At 36.1% G+C, this 18864-nt stretch overlaps 1 protein-coding gene across 5 annotated transcripts in view; it reads right to left on the minus strand.

The window, feature by feature from the left end:
- Positions 1-18864, minus strand: part of UNC13C (unc-13 homolog C) — a 133538-nt gene that overhangs the window by 36844 nt on the left and 77830 nt on the right. For all 5 annotated transcript variants that reach the window (XM_064668743.1, XM_064668742.1, XM_064668746.1 and 2 more), the window contains 2 exons: positions 14426-14559; positions 8544-8629 (listed from right to left, as the gene is read on the minus strand). In XM_064668743.1, the coding sequence (XP_064524813.1) occupies positions 8544-8629; positions 14426-14559 (220 nt within the window). The remainder of the gene's footprint in view (positions 1-8543; positions 8630-14425; positions 14560-18864) is intronic.

Consider the following 18864-nt stretch of genomic DNA (forward strand, 5'->3'; position numbering starts at 1 on the left):
TCTCTGAATGGGTTAGTAGATTATACAATGTAACTTAAGAATGTTTGCTATGGTATCACAATCCAAGCAAATATTTATTTCAATTTTAAAAATGAGCTGTCATTAATGGGCAAACTTGTCCAGGAGGATACAACTTATACACCACCATTCATTGATATTTTCTTTTATAAGTTAAAATTTATAAAACATTAGAAATGAGCACAAAAGTCATTCATGAATAATTGAGCTTTTTTCTCCAGGCTGTTATACCTTGTATGGAATATTTAAAGAGTCTCCTAGGATATTACTTGTGAAAAAATGCATCCTCAATTCCCAACATTAATGAATGAGAACATCAGCAAACACTTCATATGACCTACAAAGTCACTTAGTACCCATGCATATTACCTCTTCAGTTTATATGAGCCAAAGAACAGAGAAAAAGGCTCCTGTATGAGTCAGCCCATGACAATTCTAACTGGAAAATGAATGGGTTTATCCACAGTAACCATGGATTTTGGTTACAAAAGAGCAACATCACTGTAGGTATTCTGAATTTAGGTTAGGACCAACGGATTGCTTTCTTAATTTCTAAAAAATTGGTACAAGTTAATGCAAATTAACACCAGAGGATACACTTATGCATTTTGAAGATCTGTGTCTTTTTTCCTGGAAGGAAAGCTGGTGCCACGTTTCCCTGTACAGATATGCCAATTTTGGACTTTCTGGAAGACAGATTTAGTAGCTGCACCATACAACGTTTTTTAAAAAAGCCCACTCTTGCTTTGCAAAATTATTATAACACTGAGTCAGTCAGTCTGGAAGTAAAGCTGCCAATTGTGTGCAAATGTGCCTGGGAGAGATGGTAACAGAAATACCTGAACTTTCTCATAATCGATTCTAGATAATGAAATCTCAGTATAGCAAACCTAATGTTATTAATCTTCTTTATTTTATGCTGCTCCTTTTATGAGACATTCCTTGTACTGCAGCACATTTTTATAAGCATCTATTAATCTACTGAGCTCCATTAAGAGGGCATTTTCAGTTCCCATTAGGGATCCTGGCATATCCTATGTTACTGTATCATGCATCAGTGAAAAAAATACTGGTAAGATTTCTGCAAACTGTAACATCTGTAAACTTCAGTCTGTGTGAAAGGGGCACTTCAGCTGCTTTTATGAATTGCAGTTCCAGTAAGTGTGATTTTTTTACAGCATTGTGGGGAGGGTTCCATATCTCCTTGTGGGTAATGCTCTAATGCACACCTGCTTTCCTTGGGCTTGCAGTAACAGGCATTGGAACTGCAACCATGAGGAAAACTGTAGAGAGTTGTTTCATCTCCATGGTACAAATTACAGTGACAGTAACACCTTTAAGAAGACTTCCTGCAAGCAACAGTGCTGGGGAAAAAAAATAAATCCGTTCAGGTGTTGTTTGTATAACCAAGAAAGAAGAGAGGGTTTTGGGTTTTTTTTTAAAGGCTGTTACATGGAATCCATTAATATATACAAATATATTTGGTGTGGGATGATATCAGCTACAGACCTGGTGACACTGTATCTTGCAAAAAATCTAATTGTAGGCACCTGTTCTTTTAGAGAAAAATCTATGAAGAGACATAATAGGAAGGACTGTATCCCAAGGTACTTTCCTCACAGGCCTGTGACCAAGCAACAGTACTTTGGAATCACGTTTCGTTTCTTGCTCATTTTCCCAGCAATTGATAAAGAAAGCTGAGAAGATTTTCTCAAAGCTACAAATAAAAGTCATAATGATAACTTATTAAGCAGAAGTAACTACATGACACTAAAGACATAATGTCATTTAACAAACTGGAATACAATTTTGTTCATACAGAATTATTTTTTCTTTTTAACCTTGAGGTAATAACATCACTCTGAGTTTCCATGTGATTTTTGATATGTATTAGTTGCTAAAAAAGGAAAACAGGGTAATCCAGCAACCTTCATAAAAGATGAACATGTTAAATATTCAGATAATCAATTTGATATTTTGTTCAACTCTGATTTTTCCTTATTTGGGTACAAAAACTCAGAGGTTTTTTTTTTTAACAGCAGTTTCTTAGCCACTGTTTTCTGTAACAATGTACAGTTAAACTGCTTGAAGGATTTTAATGAGATGCTTTTAAAGTATACTTCAAATCTTTATGAAGAAGAACTACAAAGAAATTAGTCTTTAAAAAATGAACAAATTGACTAGATACAAATAAATATATATATCTAACAAAAAAGCTTTTCCAGTTTTCAGGCTTTATAGATAATGTTGCAGGGATTAATAATTATTACAAAGAATATTGATGTACAGCAAATTAATTATATCACAACCAGTTGGTTTGACTGCCATACATACTATTGCACTACAGTTTATTAAAACAGAAATGATTGAAACTAAGCATATGGGAATTGTGTTTGGATTAACTGCAAATTTTCACATCAAAACTCAGCTGTTATTTTCAGCCATTGCAACATAATTCCATATTATTTGCAATAATTACTTATGAATTGTTCTAGAGATTACCAGCTGCATATTTTATCTATTTATTTCAGAACTGCTGTTTCAGAAAACCCGTGATTTCCAAACTTCCAGTCGTATAATTGGGAGGTGTATGTGTGACACAAACTGAGTATGGCTAGAGGAGAAAAGCTCCTATAAGCCATGATATTGATTGAGAATGAATTATTATCCCTCCCTCTGCATCACTGTGGGAACATCACACCTGTATGACACTCACATGTTTTGGATAAAAGTAGAAGTTAATGTTTAGTGTACCTGATCCCAATGCATCTTCCCTACAGTGCTATACTATTGCCTTATTAAATGTGAGTATTGTGCTTGCAGTGCTCTTGACTTAATCCCTGTACCACTGAAATAAGCTTAAAGGCCCTGTTTGCATGTAACATAGTGGATCAGGGCACAATGAAGAAAAATGTAAACTCAAACAAAGTTCCTAACTGATTTAGAAGAAGGAAACATTACATTGAACTAGACATTCCAGGATTCTTCTACTTTGCTAAAGGCAGTAGAAGTCACTGGTTATTAACTGAAATACAGAGTAGAACACAACTAATTGACAATTATGTATAATTTACATTGATTTTGATAATGTGAAATACTACTGGCCTTTCTGAAAGGGCTCTTCATGTCAAGATAAATATAATAAACCAAAAACTGAAAAAATTCTGTCATTACCTCTTTTTTGTGTTACACTTACTTCTAATTTACTACTAAAACTCACTCTAATTCTCCTTTTAAAATATATATTGTGTCTTTCATAACAGATTTCTACATATTCAATCTTTTCTCTACATTTGTTTCGAAATTTTCATCAAAATATCTTTGAATGCTTCACAAAAGTAATGGATTGTACCTTGAACAACTGATTAAGTTGTTCGAATGGTGATTAAGCTGTGCCAATGGGAAACCAGGGTGTAGGGAGACCAAGGGCATTTTTTAAGAGAACATGGATAAATTATGAAAGGCAGGGTAGATCTTGAAGATTCCTTAACCATGGAGTCATATTTCCTCCCTGGATAGGATCTACAGTCAGACATAAAGAAGCTTTAACTCTAAGATTACTGTAGACTTGTAATGCAGTAGTACTCACTGTTCTGGCTATGGTTCAATATGTAAAATCCAAGAAAATGGGTTAGAGAACAAGGAAATGATAGATATAGTGGGCACCTCCCCAAGTGCAAGGTTGTGCCATACTAGAGATCACTGAGGTAGTTCCAAGTAAAGATGACACATTGCTACAGCACAATATGGTGCCATGAAGAAGTATTAACTCAGCCCCTGGGAACAGTTCTATCCACTTCCTCTGTCTTAATTACTGGGTCTAATTAACTCCAACAAAATAGTGCCATTTGGTATGGTTACAGTGCTTTATAGGCAAGCCTGGAGATCCCTGTGTTGCACATGATAGGTGTGGATTCTCATACTGGCAAAGCTCAGCTCCCCAGCATGTGCAGTGTGCAGCTGCTGCTGTTAACATCCTTGTCTGTTATGCTGACCAAAGAAACTTCTAACTCCCCTCTTCCACCAACTGTGTCAACATTTTATCTTACTGTCTGCCAAAGAAAAGTTTAACTCCAATTTTAATCCCCTTGCCTTTGCCTTTACAGACTCTGAATTGCCATGGCACTACATATTCCTCAGGTCTCTGAAAAAGCCAGGATGGAATACATTTGTTCAAGTGTGCCAGTGCAGAGATGAGTCTGACTAAATGAAAAAGGTTTCATATTTTGATAGCGATGAAACCCTGCATTCTGGTGGATGCTGCCCTTCTGTCCTTTCCAAAACCTCAGCCTCACCTCCTCAAACCTCCTCTGCAGCCTCCCTCTAAGCCAAGGCTAAATGCTATTCACAAAGGGGTACTTTGTAAATTTGGAGTGAAAATAGACATGAAACGTGCCACCAAATGGCATGACCTTTCTCTGGGCAGCGCCAGCCTTTTTGGTTTTTTTCTGTGCTGTCTCTGTGCTCAACATCATCTCACAGACCTGCCTCTTCGCTTTCAAATCATTTTATCAGTTTTTGTAGTGAAAGAAGTATCTGCCAGAGAAACAGGAAAATGGTGTCTGCTTATGCACTGGGGACAATAGCAAACTTTAAAAGCAAACCTACATTAAATGAATAAAATGGAGGAATGACTTTCTTGTTCCTCTTCTATTTTTATAAGGCCTTCAGAATCTCAGCTCTGCAGGACTGAGACTGTCTATTGCTGTATTTACACAGCAGCTAATTAATTTCTGGCTGGATTCTGCTCTTGACTTCTGGCTACTACTGGAATTAGATTATCATAATAACAGCAATTAGGATGTTCTCCTTCCAACAGACTGGATAGCTTCAGACACTGGATCTGACCTATTCAAAAGTTGGACATCGGAGAGATCTGAAAATGACATTTCTGAGAACAAAGAATAAAAAAGATACTTTGCAATTGTGTGTCTAATTTCAGCTCATTACTCTCTCATCATCTTTTATCCTTTGCATCTTCATACTTGTAAAGGAAAAGATTTGCTGCCATATGAAGTCAGTAACAAATCCCTTGCACTACTGGTGAAATTCTCTCTCTGTTCTTATTTCTTTGTAGGATAAATGCAGAGTAATTGGGGGATTGGACCGTATAAAAATAATACCATCCTATAAGATCAGCTATGCTTGTGTAAATTGAATGCCAAAAACCAGCATATAATATGTCATGCAAACCACTGATGCTTCATGAATAACCTGTAAAGAAGAAAAAAACCTTAAAGGGACCAAATCTAATGAAGTCAGTTCTCAAAGAGAGAAGCCTGTGATACCTTCTCCATGCAAAATCTATACATGAGAATAATCTCAAGCTCCTTAGATCAGAAAAAAAATTAGAAGTAGTGTGAACTCTATTTGTTACAGTTTGCCTAAAACTTTTAACACTATGAAAAGGCTAAACATTTTTATTAACTTAAATTGGAAGAAAATCCAGAATGAAATTATGAACTTGATATCAGAATTTAGTACAGTTTTGTTTCCAAGGCATGTCAGCTTGGCACAGTGCAGCCCTGATCTCAGCAGCTGTGGAGAACTGTGCTTTGTGATGTCCTTTCCTCCCTCACCAAAAGAGTGACAGCAGCCTGTCACATGCCAGTGTTCTTCCTGGGTATTCACAGAGACACACAGCTGCTTTGCTCTTCTCCAGCAAAAGCCACTGCTATGGAAGCTGCTGTCCACTCTGCATTCTCCATGTCACAGCAGCAGCCTCCCAGCTGGACTGTCCTGGGCAAGGAGCGAGGGAGAAGAGAAGGCAGCAGGGTGTGATGCTGCTGGTGTCGGGCTCACAGGGCTGCTGGGTCCTACTGCAGAGGAGGTGGCAGCACTGCTGGAGAGCAGCAACTCTGCCCAGCAGCAGCTGCAGCTCCACACGTCCCCTGGGAAGATACAGGAGGCATCCAGCTCCACAGGGAGGGGTTTAACAGCCATTCTGAACACTCAGGGAAAAGCAATGTACAGTGGATGCTCCAGTACTGGTCTTCTTTTAGAGAATGGAGATATGACATGCTTATTTTCTGAAATTAAGCTGATGGGTGTGGCTGGGTATATTTGAGAATATATTAGGTGGGCAAAACCAGAAGCAGTATCTTGGATGAGCTAATTTAATCTTTTTTATCACAGGAGCAATCCTTTTGCAAACAATGTTGGACTAGTTCATTGCTTCTTGATTGGATGCAGAAAGGAATCAACTTTGTAACACAAAATATGCTGCTTCAGGAGATTAATACTAAATTGGATCAGGGAAAGATTGCAATCACAGCCCTGGACACTACGTATGAACAGATGGTAGCCTATGTTAATAACTTGGAAGGCGAGAGTGGCAGAGCAGAATGCAATGCATTTTAATGAACTCCATTAAAACCAGGAGAATCAACTGTGGCCATATTCAAGGACTTGCTTCTAATCTTATGGAATTCAAAGCAAAAAGTTTTATTGCCATTAACAACTGAGTTAAACTCAGTTTCTAGAATATCTATGGGAAGAATCAATGATTTAAAAACCAGCAGAGCTGGAAAGAGAAACAGAATGCTGATCTATATTTTATGACTAGATTTACTGAGGTTCTTGTTTAGGATTGAGAGTGAAATTGTGTATACTTATAATATTTTATTCTAATTTCAATTTTCATTAATTATTATTTATACACAGGAACCTTTTCACTATTGATTCTGGGAATTACTTAGAATTTCTAATGACAAGAATGGCATTTACTCTACTCAGAGAGACAGTATCCACAGCAACACAGAGATGAGACCATATTCGGGGATAGGTTTGGAATAGACAGAAAGAGTCAAGTGCCTTCTAATGAATTCTCTATATCACTCTCTGCAGAATTAGGATTAACGTTAACATTAATATTTGTTTTAAAGTCCTGATTCAGCCCTACCACCCACACTTCATATATTGTATAATCAACTCTTCCTCAAGAGCTTCCTGTTCTATTCTTTACAATCAAGAAACAAACCGTGGCTTGATCTGAAGACACCTCTGAGTGATCAGCATGCTCTACTTAGCAAGTAGAGTGAATTATGTTTTGTGAATTATCTTGTTGCAGTACAGAATGTTTATAGTTCAATGACTAAAGCACTATGAGCGTTGGGGTGCTCAGGGATGTCTGTGTGCAGACTAAAGCTACACAGTCAAGGTTATGAAACCATGGCAAGTAGTGGCTGTTGGAAATTCTTAGTGATCTGCGCTAACTGTATGTAAATTCAGTCCCAACACTGAGTTGCTGAACAGCAATTTTCTGGCAGCTGTTCTCTAGATAGGAGGTTGTTTCACCAGCAATATGTTCTAACCCAGAACAGTGGCTTTCATTTGGTTTTCATGCTTCTCAGCTCTTGGAAGCTTTTGCCTTCACTGATCACTCTCAAAGGATAATCTCCTGCCTGACATCAGCTTTCTCAGACTTGTGCTTTTGACTCACTCTGACATGACTACAGAACATCACTTTCAAACATTAGTTCGAACATCTCTTCTCCTACTTGTGTTTTAGATTTCTCATCTTCTGTTGTCATTCTACATATTATAATTACCTTCCTTCCTTTCTTCCTGTCTTTTTCCTCTGCTGTGTTTAGTATGCAAGTTCCACATTCAAATAACATAACAAAATAAACTAACATAACAGCAGATGAACAAAATAGTTTTTCCATCAAGAGACATTCTAGTAATTCATCTTTTTTCTGCTTTTCTTTGTCATCATAAAAATCTACCATACCATCAAAGCACCACTACCAAAGACATTCTGGACAAAATAATATAGAAATGATCTTCAAGTATTCATTTTGTTTAAACTTTTATGTCTGTTGAATTGCATTGTTTTTTAAGTCCAACCTCATACTTCTTTTTCACCCTGTCAGACTTGCTCTGTAATTAGTAGCAGACTTGACTAAAGACAATGGCAGTTTCATGCAGGTATTTTTACTTGGTTTTCTGCAGTAACCATATTTTAATGAGTAGGTTTGAAGCCATTAGTTGAAGACTATCTGCTATATAGAAAAAAATGTATATTTTAGCAATGGTTAACCACAGTAATATCCTAGGGGATAAAATGAAACTGCATTTGATTCTGTTGGAACTAGAATGAATACAACCTCCTTTTGAGCACAAAAAGATTTAATTATAGTGTGTGCTTTCTCCATAATTTCATTCTGTAAATGTTTCTTACAGCCAGGTTACCAATTTTCAGCTAGTAAGAAAATATGGAGTGTCTAAAATGCTCTCCAGCAAGGATATTTGTGGTTCTTTGGACACTTAGAATTTTTGTCAGAACTAGGCAATAAGAAACAGCATTTCAAGTCACAGTTCTTTTGTCTCCTTCTTCCACATATACTCACAGTGCAATGATTTCCTTCCTTTACAGCACTTCTTTTTCATTAATCTGTGAAACATCTTAAACAAGTACTCCACAAAGCTCTTACCACATGCAGAAATCTGATGCCAGGTGTCACTTACAGTGGAAATCAGTCTTAGTGAACTCTCTAGTGTAACTAATAGTTTGTTCTAATTACCTTCCAGAGCATATTTCATATCCTGGGCAAACAGAGTCCACATGATTTCAGCACTGATTTTCCCCATGTTCAACTCTTGAGGGAACCTGCAATCAATCACATTACATCAGTTCACCTGCTGTTAGAAATTATGCTTACAGCTGCACAGCAGAAAGGCAAATATTTCCACAAAATAATTCCTCTAGTATGCACTTACTGTATTTTATATTTTGTACAATTATATAAACCATCAAATCTTCAAATGCAAACTTCTTCAGTGCAGAGGCCTGGGTAAGTAATTAGTTGAATGTTGCACAAATTCCCTCACATGACATTTTAAATCAAGAACCATCCATCTATCTTGCAGATGACTCCTCAACTTCAGATAAATCAGATGGCTTATGAAAAATCTGATACAGCTGGCTCAGATGTTTAGCAGCTACAGCTTTTCTTCAATTCCCTTATTACACTGGAAAAGAGTGAAGCTGCCTGTGAAGCTATAATGGTTTTTACTAGTTGAATCCAATTCACTGTCTGAAGACTTCCATCTTGAAGTATGGATAAAGCACTAAAGAATATAACAGGTAGTGAAATGCAGATTTTAATTCAGAATTTTAGTTTTGGTTTTATGCTTCATGTCATCTTAGAGAAACAGTCCCTTTTAGACATGTTCTGCATGTCTGCATGTTCTGCAGGTATCAATTGAATATTTTTTCCACAACTTTTTCATAGGTCCCATCTGCTCCTTATTCTATGTAGAAGTTTTAACCTTTCAGTTACCATCCTCACTGTTAGCTATGAGAAAAAGCTGACATTTACGTGATAGACACTATGTTTTATGTCACATTTTAAAGAAGAGTTATTTGTCTTGAAAAGAAAGAGCCGTTCTTAATGCAGGTGTGGGATGTTCTCAGAAGCAGACCACACCAGGTCATGCAGCTGAAGAGCAGAAAGTACATCACAGAACCCCTGAGTGTTAAAGCAGTTGTTTACACCACAGGGTGCAGTGAGAGCCACACAGATACACTCATAGTTCACTGGGAACACAGGAAGTAAGGAAATTCTCATATTCATGAGAAAATACACTCTGTGACTTTTGTCTTGAGTTTATTACACCGTTTTACACGAGCAGAGAATTTGATCCAAAGTAGTGCTTTTATTAAAGCACTAATGAGATTCAGAAAATATTCTGTAATAATTTTTGTAAAAGTGTAAGAATTTTTAAAGCTCTTGCTGACAAAGAAAGAGTGAGAATTATGTGCAACTTTACAGTGGTAGCAGTATGATCTAATTAATGTATACTTTCTAGGCACATATTTGACCCTGATAATATCTGCAAAGAAAAAGTACTTAAACAGCTCATTAGCTCAGTCACTTTAATAGGAGGCAATTGCTATCTCAGTTCACTGAGCCTTCTTTGTGCTAATGGCTGCTCAGCTAAAGAACTCTGTATTAATTCTGTTAACACAAAATTAATTGCTGCTCAAAAGCTGAAATACATCTCAGCTGCCTTAATTTCTTAACCTTCAGTCCAGTCTGAGTGCTCTCTTAGCACCAGACTTGAACTTTGGCAGTGTTACTCTGAGGAAGTATTTGACAGCTGATTTAACATTGACATTGTCTTTTGACCCTAATGCAAAGCTGGCCAATAAGCAAGGCTGGGTCTGATAAAAATGCATTTTTTTGATTAGTGGGATACATATGTGTATGCATTTTAATTTGTGAAAACACACACACACACAAACTTCAATTATCTGTGTTGTATAAATTGCTGTAGTTCAACACAGTGTCCTGGATTCATCCTACCTGACTTCACTTAGACAAAGTCTAAAATCGATAGACTTGTCTTTTGCCAACTATTTCAGAATTTGGTCCCTAAGCAGCAAAATATCAGAGAAATTTCCTATGCCAAACTCTACAAATTGCATTTTCTAATCTTTGTAAGCCATGTATTATTACATTTCTCAGCAAAGAAAAAGGATGACCAGAAGAGTGCTCTGTTAGTTATTCTTTTTTGCTCTTGATACTGTTATTTGTTCCATAGGTCGTAGTTTCCCCAATTTCTATGTCATTCTTAGAACAATACCATAAAAATCTCAGTTTATCTAGAACAGTTAGGTTGCCCCTACATGATGATATTCATGTATTTCCAAAAAGACTAAACCGCATGTAAAAGGCAGCCACTTGTGGATGTCTTCTCTTTATTGATTTTAATTAAGTAAAAATTTAGTGAAAACTGTTCTCACTGGCTAGTTCTAACAAAGGGCTATATATAAAACCACAGATCAATGGAGTGAAATTGAACTCAAATGAAAATGAAAAGAATCAATGTATAAGCAAAACATAAATAAACCCCCAAAGCATTTATCCCAGGTAGTGCTGCATGTCTCCAGTTAAACCCTGAAATAAGAAAATCCTATCATGACAATTAAAAATGCTTTTTCTTAATTTGTGCTGTCAGATCTTCGGTCTGCTTCATTTTGAGAACATCAAAGTCCCTGAACCTCAGAGGCACATTCTCAGAATAGCTCATATTCCATACTTGGACAGTTCAGTCTCATCCAGGTACTAAATCTCATTGGTCCTGTGCGTGAATACATTCATTTTTGTGCTGTGCTTGCAGCAAGAGGTTAGATTACACCATCTGTGGAGTGCTGGCCATGGTCACTGCTTCACTAACCCTTAAGACAAAAGTTCTATCTGATTTTGGAAAATATGTATTCTACTTAAACTATGAGCAAAGAGTTCATCTATTCTTACTTTTTGTGCTCTATTCTCCACCTAGCCAAAGTTTTCATTTTTTAAAAAGTAACATTCCTTTTCTTGAAGAAAACATAACATGTAAGACAGATACTTTGCACTACAAAACTAATAGTATAACTAATCTGGTCTTTCAGTACTACATGAGCAAATGACAGTGTATGTAGTGAAAAAGCAGAGCACAGCTTTGTTTTGCAGGATAATTTTCACAAGTTAAATGAAAGAATTGATATTCATATGTTTCCACAGAATAAAGTGTAACTGATAAAGGAAAATATCTCTGAATCAAGTCACAAAACACATCAGATACACTCTCCACCATCAAAGAAACATCCTAGAGTTAGCCTGACACAGCCCAATTCTTGATACAGTGTACCCTGACTTTTTTGATCTTCTTTCCATAATTTTTTCCCCACTGACGTACCTTTCATAACTCACAGGTTGCTGTTATGCAATACAAGTTACTATCCTTAACTTCACAGATTTAGCAAACATCCTGGCTCCTGAAGCATGAGGAAATCTGCTCCCACAGATTTCACCAGCCAGTACTTTCCATAGTGTGGAATGGGGAGGGAGTGTGTGGAACACAGTGTGATCACAGAGAAAACAGATCCTTACATTGCAAAGATCTAAGGATCAGTAAAGAACAAACTGAAAAGTCCCACTAGAGCTGTCTTGTTTCTTAAATTTGTGCTACAATAACAACTTGACTATTCTGAGTATACATGCAAGAAAACAAAATATGTGCAGAGGCACAAAGTTTAGATTTTGCTTTCAAAATGCACAAGCATATTTCAGGTGAAGATTTTGTTTTTGATTTGTTGTTCCTTTTATTAAAATAACTCTTTTATATTGATAGCAATTTCTTCTGTCTCACAGCCTGTACAATGTGTATTTACAAGTAACAGGAAGCCGTAGATTTGCCTGTGAATCAGATTTCAAACACATTTTACATTGTTCAACTACTTGAATGAGAATTTCACACTTTAAACACCAGACCATGTTTTTCCCCTCAAACCTGTCGAGTTTCTTATGTCATATAAGAACTGCAGCTTCCTCCCATACTCCCACTGGATGGTCTGATCTGGTCTGTCAGTGGCTGCAGTGCTTGCTGAGGCATTCATGTCATGTTTCATTTGGATTCATAATCTGATACAGTTCAAACTACTGTATCACAGCATAATTTTTGCCTCTAAGGTAGATATAAAAATAGGGTTTCCAAAAATGGTTGAGGAAAAGAATTCTGAGCAACATTATAAAATTGTGAAAACTCCTATCAGAATGCTTGGAGGTCTCCTGAGGATCTTGAGTCACCTCATTTCTAAAATAGATTTCAAATGGATGTAGGCCTGAATATTCCACTGAGACACTCCATGGTCATGTATTCCTGATAAGGAATCATAGTTTTGCAATATTCTTAAGTATTCAGCTTATATTTCCTTTTCATTCATTTTAATCTATTTTCTTTTCTGGGGTAAGCAAAGAGGAAGAGGCTGTCATTTGTTCTCAATAGTTTTTACAAGCTGCTTTTGTTTTAGGAGAAGCTTTTTTTAAAAAAAAGGTATCCAAAGCAACTGAATAGTTTTGCAATTTTTTTCCTCTCACAGCCTCTTCATCTTTTGCTCTTCATGTCTCCTACTTCTCAAAGACATGTTATTCCCTGTGCTCACTCTTCCACTTACAAAACAACAGTGAAAATGGGAGAGAAGTCAGAGACACCAGCTCTCTCCCTTAAACTGTCCCAATTCCGTCCACTCCTGATTCTCTTTTCACATCTTACACAATCACTCAGCTGTACTTTAGGGAACCTACTAATCCCCTTAGAACTCTGTTATTTATCCCTTTACTTTCTCCCTCGCATTTGTATAAAAATATAGCCAGAACAACTTTTTAAGATAATTAACCCCCAATTACACTTGTTTAATTTCAATGAAGAGACTGAAATGAAATGCATGTGTGTATTTGTTTCAGTTACATGTTTTATAATAAGTGTATTTGTTACACAGCTGTCAGACAAAAAATTAATGGAGGAACTTCACACTAAGTTGTAAAAATCAGAAGGCAAATAAATATCTTCCAGGAGGTTTCTTTGTTGATTATATTTCAAGTCCATAAATAGTATGGTACCTTTTATCAACAAATAAACACATCTCAATGTGCAGAGTGCCTTCAGTATTTACCCTATCCTGGCTGAAAGAAACAGGCTTATTCCTGCTCCCCCTCAGACCATTCAGTTAAATGCAACCACAGACACCTCTATTACTTGTTCTGTCATAATACAGCTGTAGGTTTCAATTTTAACTTTTGCATAAGTCATTACAGCCAGACTGTGCCCAGATTTTCTGTCCCTCTGTAAAATAGCTCTGAAGAGCTAAAGGAGCTAAAACATTTCCCTGGGGCCTCATCACGTTGCATTTCAATTAGTGCTACGCCAGTTTCTGCAGCTGTAAGATGTGAAACATGTTCCTTTGCACTCCTATATATTTTGTGTTCAAACCCAGCACTCTGTCTCCTCCTTCTATATTTATTGATTGGCTCTCTCTTTTCTACTACTGCATCAACCTTAAGTTATTTGACTTGTCTTGGTTATTGATTGTACCTCTCTCATCTGTTGCACTGTCAATTCTGAGTAGTCAGCTTCCATCTCTAGGATATTGCTCTCTATTTTATAAATTCTCAAGTCAGTGTGGCTAGGTTTTCTCCCTAGCCAATTGTAAATTTGGAGAGGTTCTTTTTGTGAAGTTCATTATTCTGTTACAAATAAATCCCTAAAACTCATACCTAAAAGACTCTCAGCATGATTTGAACACTATGTGCATAAAGATACTATAATAACATCAATGCCATCACACCTTTTTACTGAACTTTCCCTTCTATCCATTTTGTTCTCTTGCATAGTATTTTGCTACTCAACTTCTTGGGATGGTTCATATACCACCTGTCTTTAGTGTTCCCAAAACAGAAGATTCTCTTTCCATTATCAGAGCACTAAGTTTTTATCAAACTATGCCAATGTTATATCCTGCATAAAACCCTCTAGCTAGATTCTATTTAAAATTACAAGTACTGATTCAAGTATATTTCCTGTCCTTATTTTAATAAATCCACGATTCTTAATTTTTTATGGGGAATTAATTACTTACTGGTTCAAGACTGGTGTATATGCTGTTTTATCTTCATCTATAATGGTGACCATCAGAGTAATAAGCTGTGCCCAGAAATCCAAATTCTTTGTTGTTGGTCCCTGTTCTTCTTTAGGAACTTCTTGTTTCTTACTCTGTTAAAACAAGATTGAATATATTTTTACTAGAGCAATTAGAAAAAATACTATGGATTTTCACCTACAGACTGTTACTTGGCCAGGAAGTGTGACATGCTAAGAATCTTCAGAAATTTTAGAAGAAGACTGGTTATCCAACTCAGAGTAGATTTTTATGGAGTACTGTACTTGGCTGTGGACAAATATTAAAAAACATAGAGCAAAGACTGTCACATCAGCAAAGAAGATCAATAAAGGCTTTATTTTTGGTGTATGTCTACACTTTAATTAAGTACATTCTTAAATTCTTTGTTGTGCTGAAACAGAGTGCAGGTAAAATTTTCTGCTGAGGCAGAACTTATACTCTACACAATAAAGACCAAACAAATCAATGCTGAAGAGTATTAATGTTTTGTTTTGAATTATACACTGAGAATATTCAGCCTAACAGCTGCTACGCTGTATGGTCTAAATGCAGAAGCAGTTAAATTGCCCTTTATTTTTTTGAGAATTTTGTATTTTTTAGTTTAATTGAAATGTGCACTTACAGCTAGATTTTGCATCTACAGTTTTCATTTATGAACTCTTAGCCTACAATTTCATAAACAAAGTATTTTGCACTTCTTTGCCTGACAGAACGGTCAGATTCCTTATTAATGTCCAATAAATAACTTCACTGCAGAGACCCAAAGATGAAAATAAATATTTCTAGCTCTGTATGGATACACACATACATACACACATAATTTCTGCCTCTTCTACACAGCTGTCTGAGATAGAAAGGGGTCTCAGCTAGTAAGTCAGAAAGAACATATGTCTGTGATCCTGCAAATTTAAACATATATTCCCTGTACTTTTCATTCCTAGTCCATATATGACCACTTCAGTGGATCCTGTATCTTTTTGAATAGACATAACATTGTATCAGTGTCATGGCGAATTAATTAAATGTAATTTTAACCTCAATTAACTTTTATCTATTAACGGCATTTAAAATGGCAGAAAGGGAATTTCAACAGCACTTAATTGAAATTGTTTCTGTGGCCACTGTGGAATATTTTAGAAAAGTGTCATTAATCACACAGCTACATACTCAGTTGCACTACAAATGGTACCACTTCAAATGTCTAAAGCAACTGAGATAAAGCTCAGGTACAAGGGAGGATGGGCCTGGTGTCACTGGCAATTAAAAACACATGTTAAGGAGAGTGCTTTTCAAAACAGAAATGAGCATTGGAGCATTAACATCACTCACAAGGGCTTTCATTGGTGTACATTATATTTTTTATTAGAAGGCCTTGTTTCTATATCAAAGATTTATGTCTGATATAACATCTTTTTCTCAGAGTTTTGTGCATGTTTAAATCAAACCAACTGAAAGGCAGTTGTAGAGGACAAAGCCACTTCACATTTATCTCAGCATCTTAAACAAAAACTATATTTCACAGAAAACAACTTGCAGTGAGTGACATGTAGCTCAGAGAGCTTTTCATGACTGCGAATGTGAATCGCAGAATGTGAAATTCATTTTTTAATAGAGATAGTAAAAAGTAACTAATTTACAAAGTAGTAGTTGCATAAAGAGGCTCTTTCTACAAAAATTCTCTGAAACATATATCTCTCAAAAATCAACATGGTCCTTTCAAAAGCCCCAGAGAAGGTATTTTTAAAATAGTCTCACATTAACAGATGGAGTTGTGTGCCTTGAAATAAAAGTGCATACTCTGCCCATGCCCAGCGGTAATTTCAATTCTTTATCCTAAAGTCTAACTAGTGTATTAGAAACACTCAGAATCATTCAAGCTGTTTTTACATTGTTAGCATAGTTGGCATTGTTATTTGTTTTATGTGGTTTCTAGCAACAGTTACCTTCATGGAAGCATTACAGAAACATAGAATACCCTGAGCTGGAAGGGACCCACAAGGATCATTGAGTCCAACTCCCGGCCTTGCGCAGGGCAACCCCCAAAAAATCACACCTTGTGTCTGACAGCATTGTCCAAATGCTTCTCCAACTCTGGCAGGTTTGGTGCAGTGCCATTATAATGGGGTAAAACAATGCTGGAAATCTGATTGCATTGAGTAGTTGCAGGGTTGAAAAAACAACAGAAGAAAGTTCCATCTTGGAATAAAAAATAACTTGAGAACAAGCTATTTTCATGTAGAAAAAAAATTTTCAGTGGTGTAGTGTGTTTGACTTCAAAATGTTTCTATTGACATGACTGAGAGGAACAGTAAACAGCATAACATTGTAGAAAAAGTGAGTGGGGGCACAACATCATATAATTATACTTGCATTTTAATATTTTTGTAACTAAAAGAAACACTTTTTAGAGGCACTGCAAGTTTGATTTCCAAACTGCTTTGCTGAAGTCAGCTTTGGTGACATGGGTTCATCATCAGTGTGTTGCGAACAGTCAGTAAGAACACCCCCTTACTACATAAAAGAGCAAGTTTTTCCTTCACTGTGGTCTCAAAAAACTGAAAAACCAAACAATTATCTTCTCTAATTTTGCAACTGTGATCATAATAACTCATGTCTCGATCCTGTGATTTAGTCCCACATCCAACCAATTCTCCGTGATTTGTGTCCTCTCCCTTTAGGAAATAATACCAGACACATCTACTTAGTACAGAGTATTTACAGGCTGTGCAGAAGTTGTGTAAAGGGGCTTTAAAATGCCAAGATTAGATTAGGTTGTACAGAGGCAAAATATATGCTTACAATAGCTTACAGACTGAGTTTCTGGAGTATAAACATAGTTAACTGTGTGGTCTATTAAGCGGAAAAAGCTTATCTTGGTAATAGTAAGTCTTTTTTCTCACTCTAGTTATATTCATTAGAAGAAACTGTCAGTATAAGAATATGAACTGCTGATATACTAATATACCTGATATACCCAATTAGTGCCATGTTGGCACAAATACAGTGAGAAGATATATGAGCCACTAAACACTGTGTATCATTGCAGAGGATATTAACAATACTGAGAATTTTTTAAAAATAAAACTGCAAAGGTCAAGAGGAAGAGAAAATCTCAATATATCAAGATGACAAAATCATTAATTAAACAGAAGCTATTCATGATTCTTGACTTTTAAAAAGAATAATTTTGTGAAGTGTCCTGTCTTTTGTTTTTGTTTGATCCAGCACTGAACAAGCTGAAATCACAGATGGCACTTACAGTAACCAAGAAACCTTTCAGGAATACTGATACGAATGAAAGTTTGCAGAATCACTTTCTTTTTCACCAGTCTTTTCATTTAGGAAAGTAAAACCACTTAAAATATCTTGATGTCACTTGGGAGGTAGTGCTGTCCCATGCACAGATCCATGAAATGCCATAAGATGTCTTGTACTTAAAAGCTCAACAACTGCCCAAAGGCAAAACAGTGATATTCCTGAGAGGCTTCTGCTGGCAGATCAAACAGACAATAATCCCAGATGATGTCTTACCATCAAGACATGTCAATACAGGTTTTTATACACTCATGTTAATTGACTTGGCTACTTCTTGTATTTAGGAACACTCTAAAGTTGTAGCAAACACCTTATAAGAAAAATATCTTTAGAGAGAAGTCATGTTATTCACTAAAGATTTACAAACACAGGAAATAGTGCAGATCCTATGTTTGTTTGTTTTTTTTTTAATGTAACATCCAAACTAGGTGATTTATAACTCTTTGTCTTTTGCCATAGAAGATACCAAAATCTGAAAGAGGAAGTAAGAGCAATTTTTCATAGGATATGTATCAAAATAAATTCCTGACTTGCATTAAACCATGTTTTCTCAGCTTCCTTTTACTATATATATGAGTATATATATATGACTATATATATGTATTTGCATATATGAACTGAATTCATATGTGTAACAACGGATCACGCAGCACACAGAGCCATCAAAATCAGTTGCTGGGACTTCGATAATAGAAAAATAAAATATAGAGGGATTTTTCCAAGTTCAAGTAAAAAAAAGGCTAAACTGTTGACAAGCAAACATATTTTATACTCTGAAACACTGACTGAAGGTGGAGAAAGCAACAGCAGGCACAGTGGGAAGCAGAATTAAAATCTACATCTGTATTACCCTGAGACAAATCTGTAAAGGCTGATCTGAGGTACACAGGCCTTTCAACTTCTCTCGTCATTGATTTTACCAGTTTGTAGAATGAATGTCTGGGTTTATATTGCTTTGTTTTTATTTTGTTATGTGCAATCAATACACGTTAGTATCTGTGTGACTTTGATTCAAAGTCCAATCCTATGATATCAGAAACTTATCTATGGCTGTCTAATACCCCAAGCTACGTTTTAGAATA

Source organism: Pseudopipra pipra, chromosome 12 (assembly GCF_036250125.1).
Source record: "Pseudopipra pipra isolate bDixPip1 chromosome 12, bDixPip1.hap1, whole genome shotgun sequence".
Taxonomy (NCBI): Eukaryota; Metazoa; Chordata; class Aves; order Passeriformes; family Pipridae; genus Pseudopipra; species Pseudopipra pipra.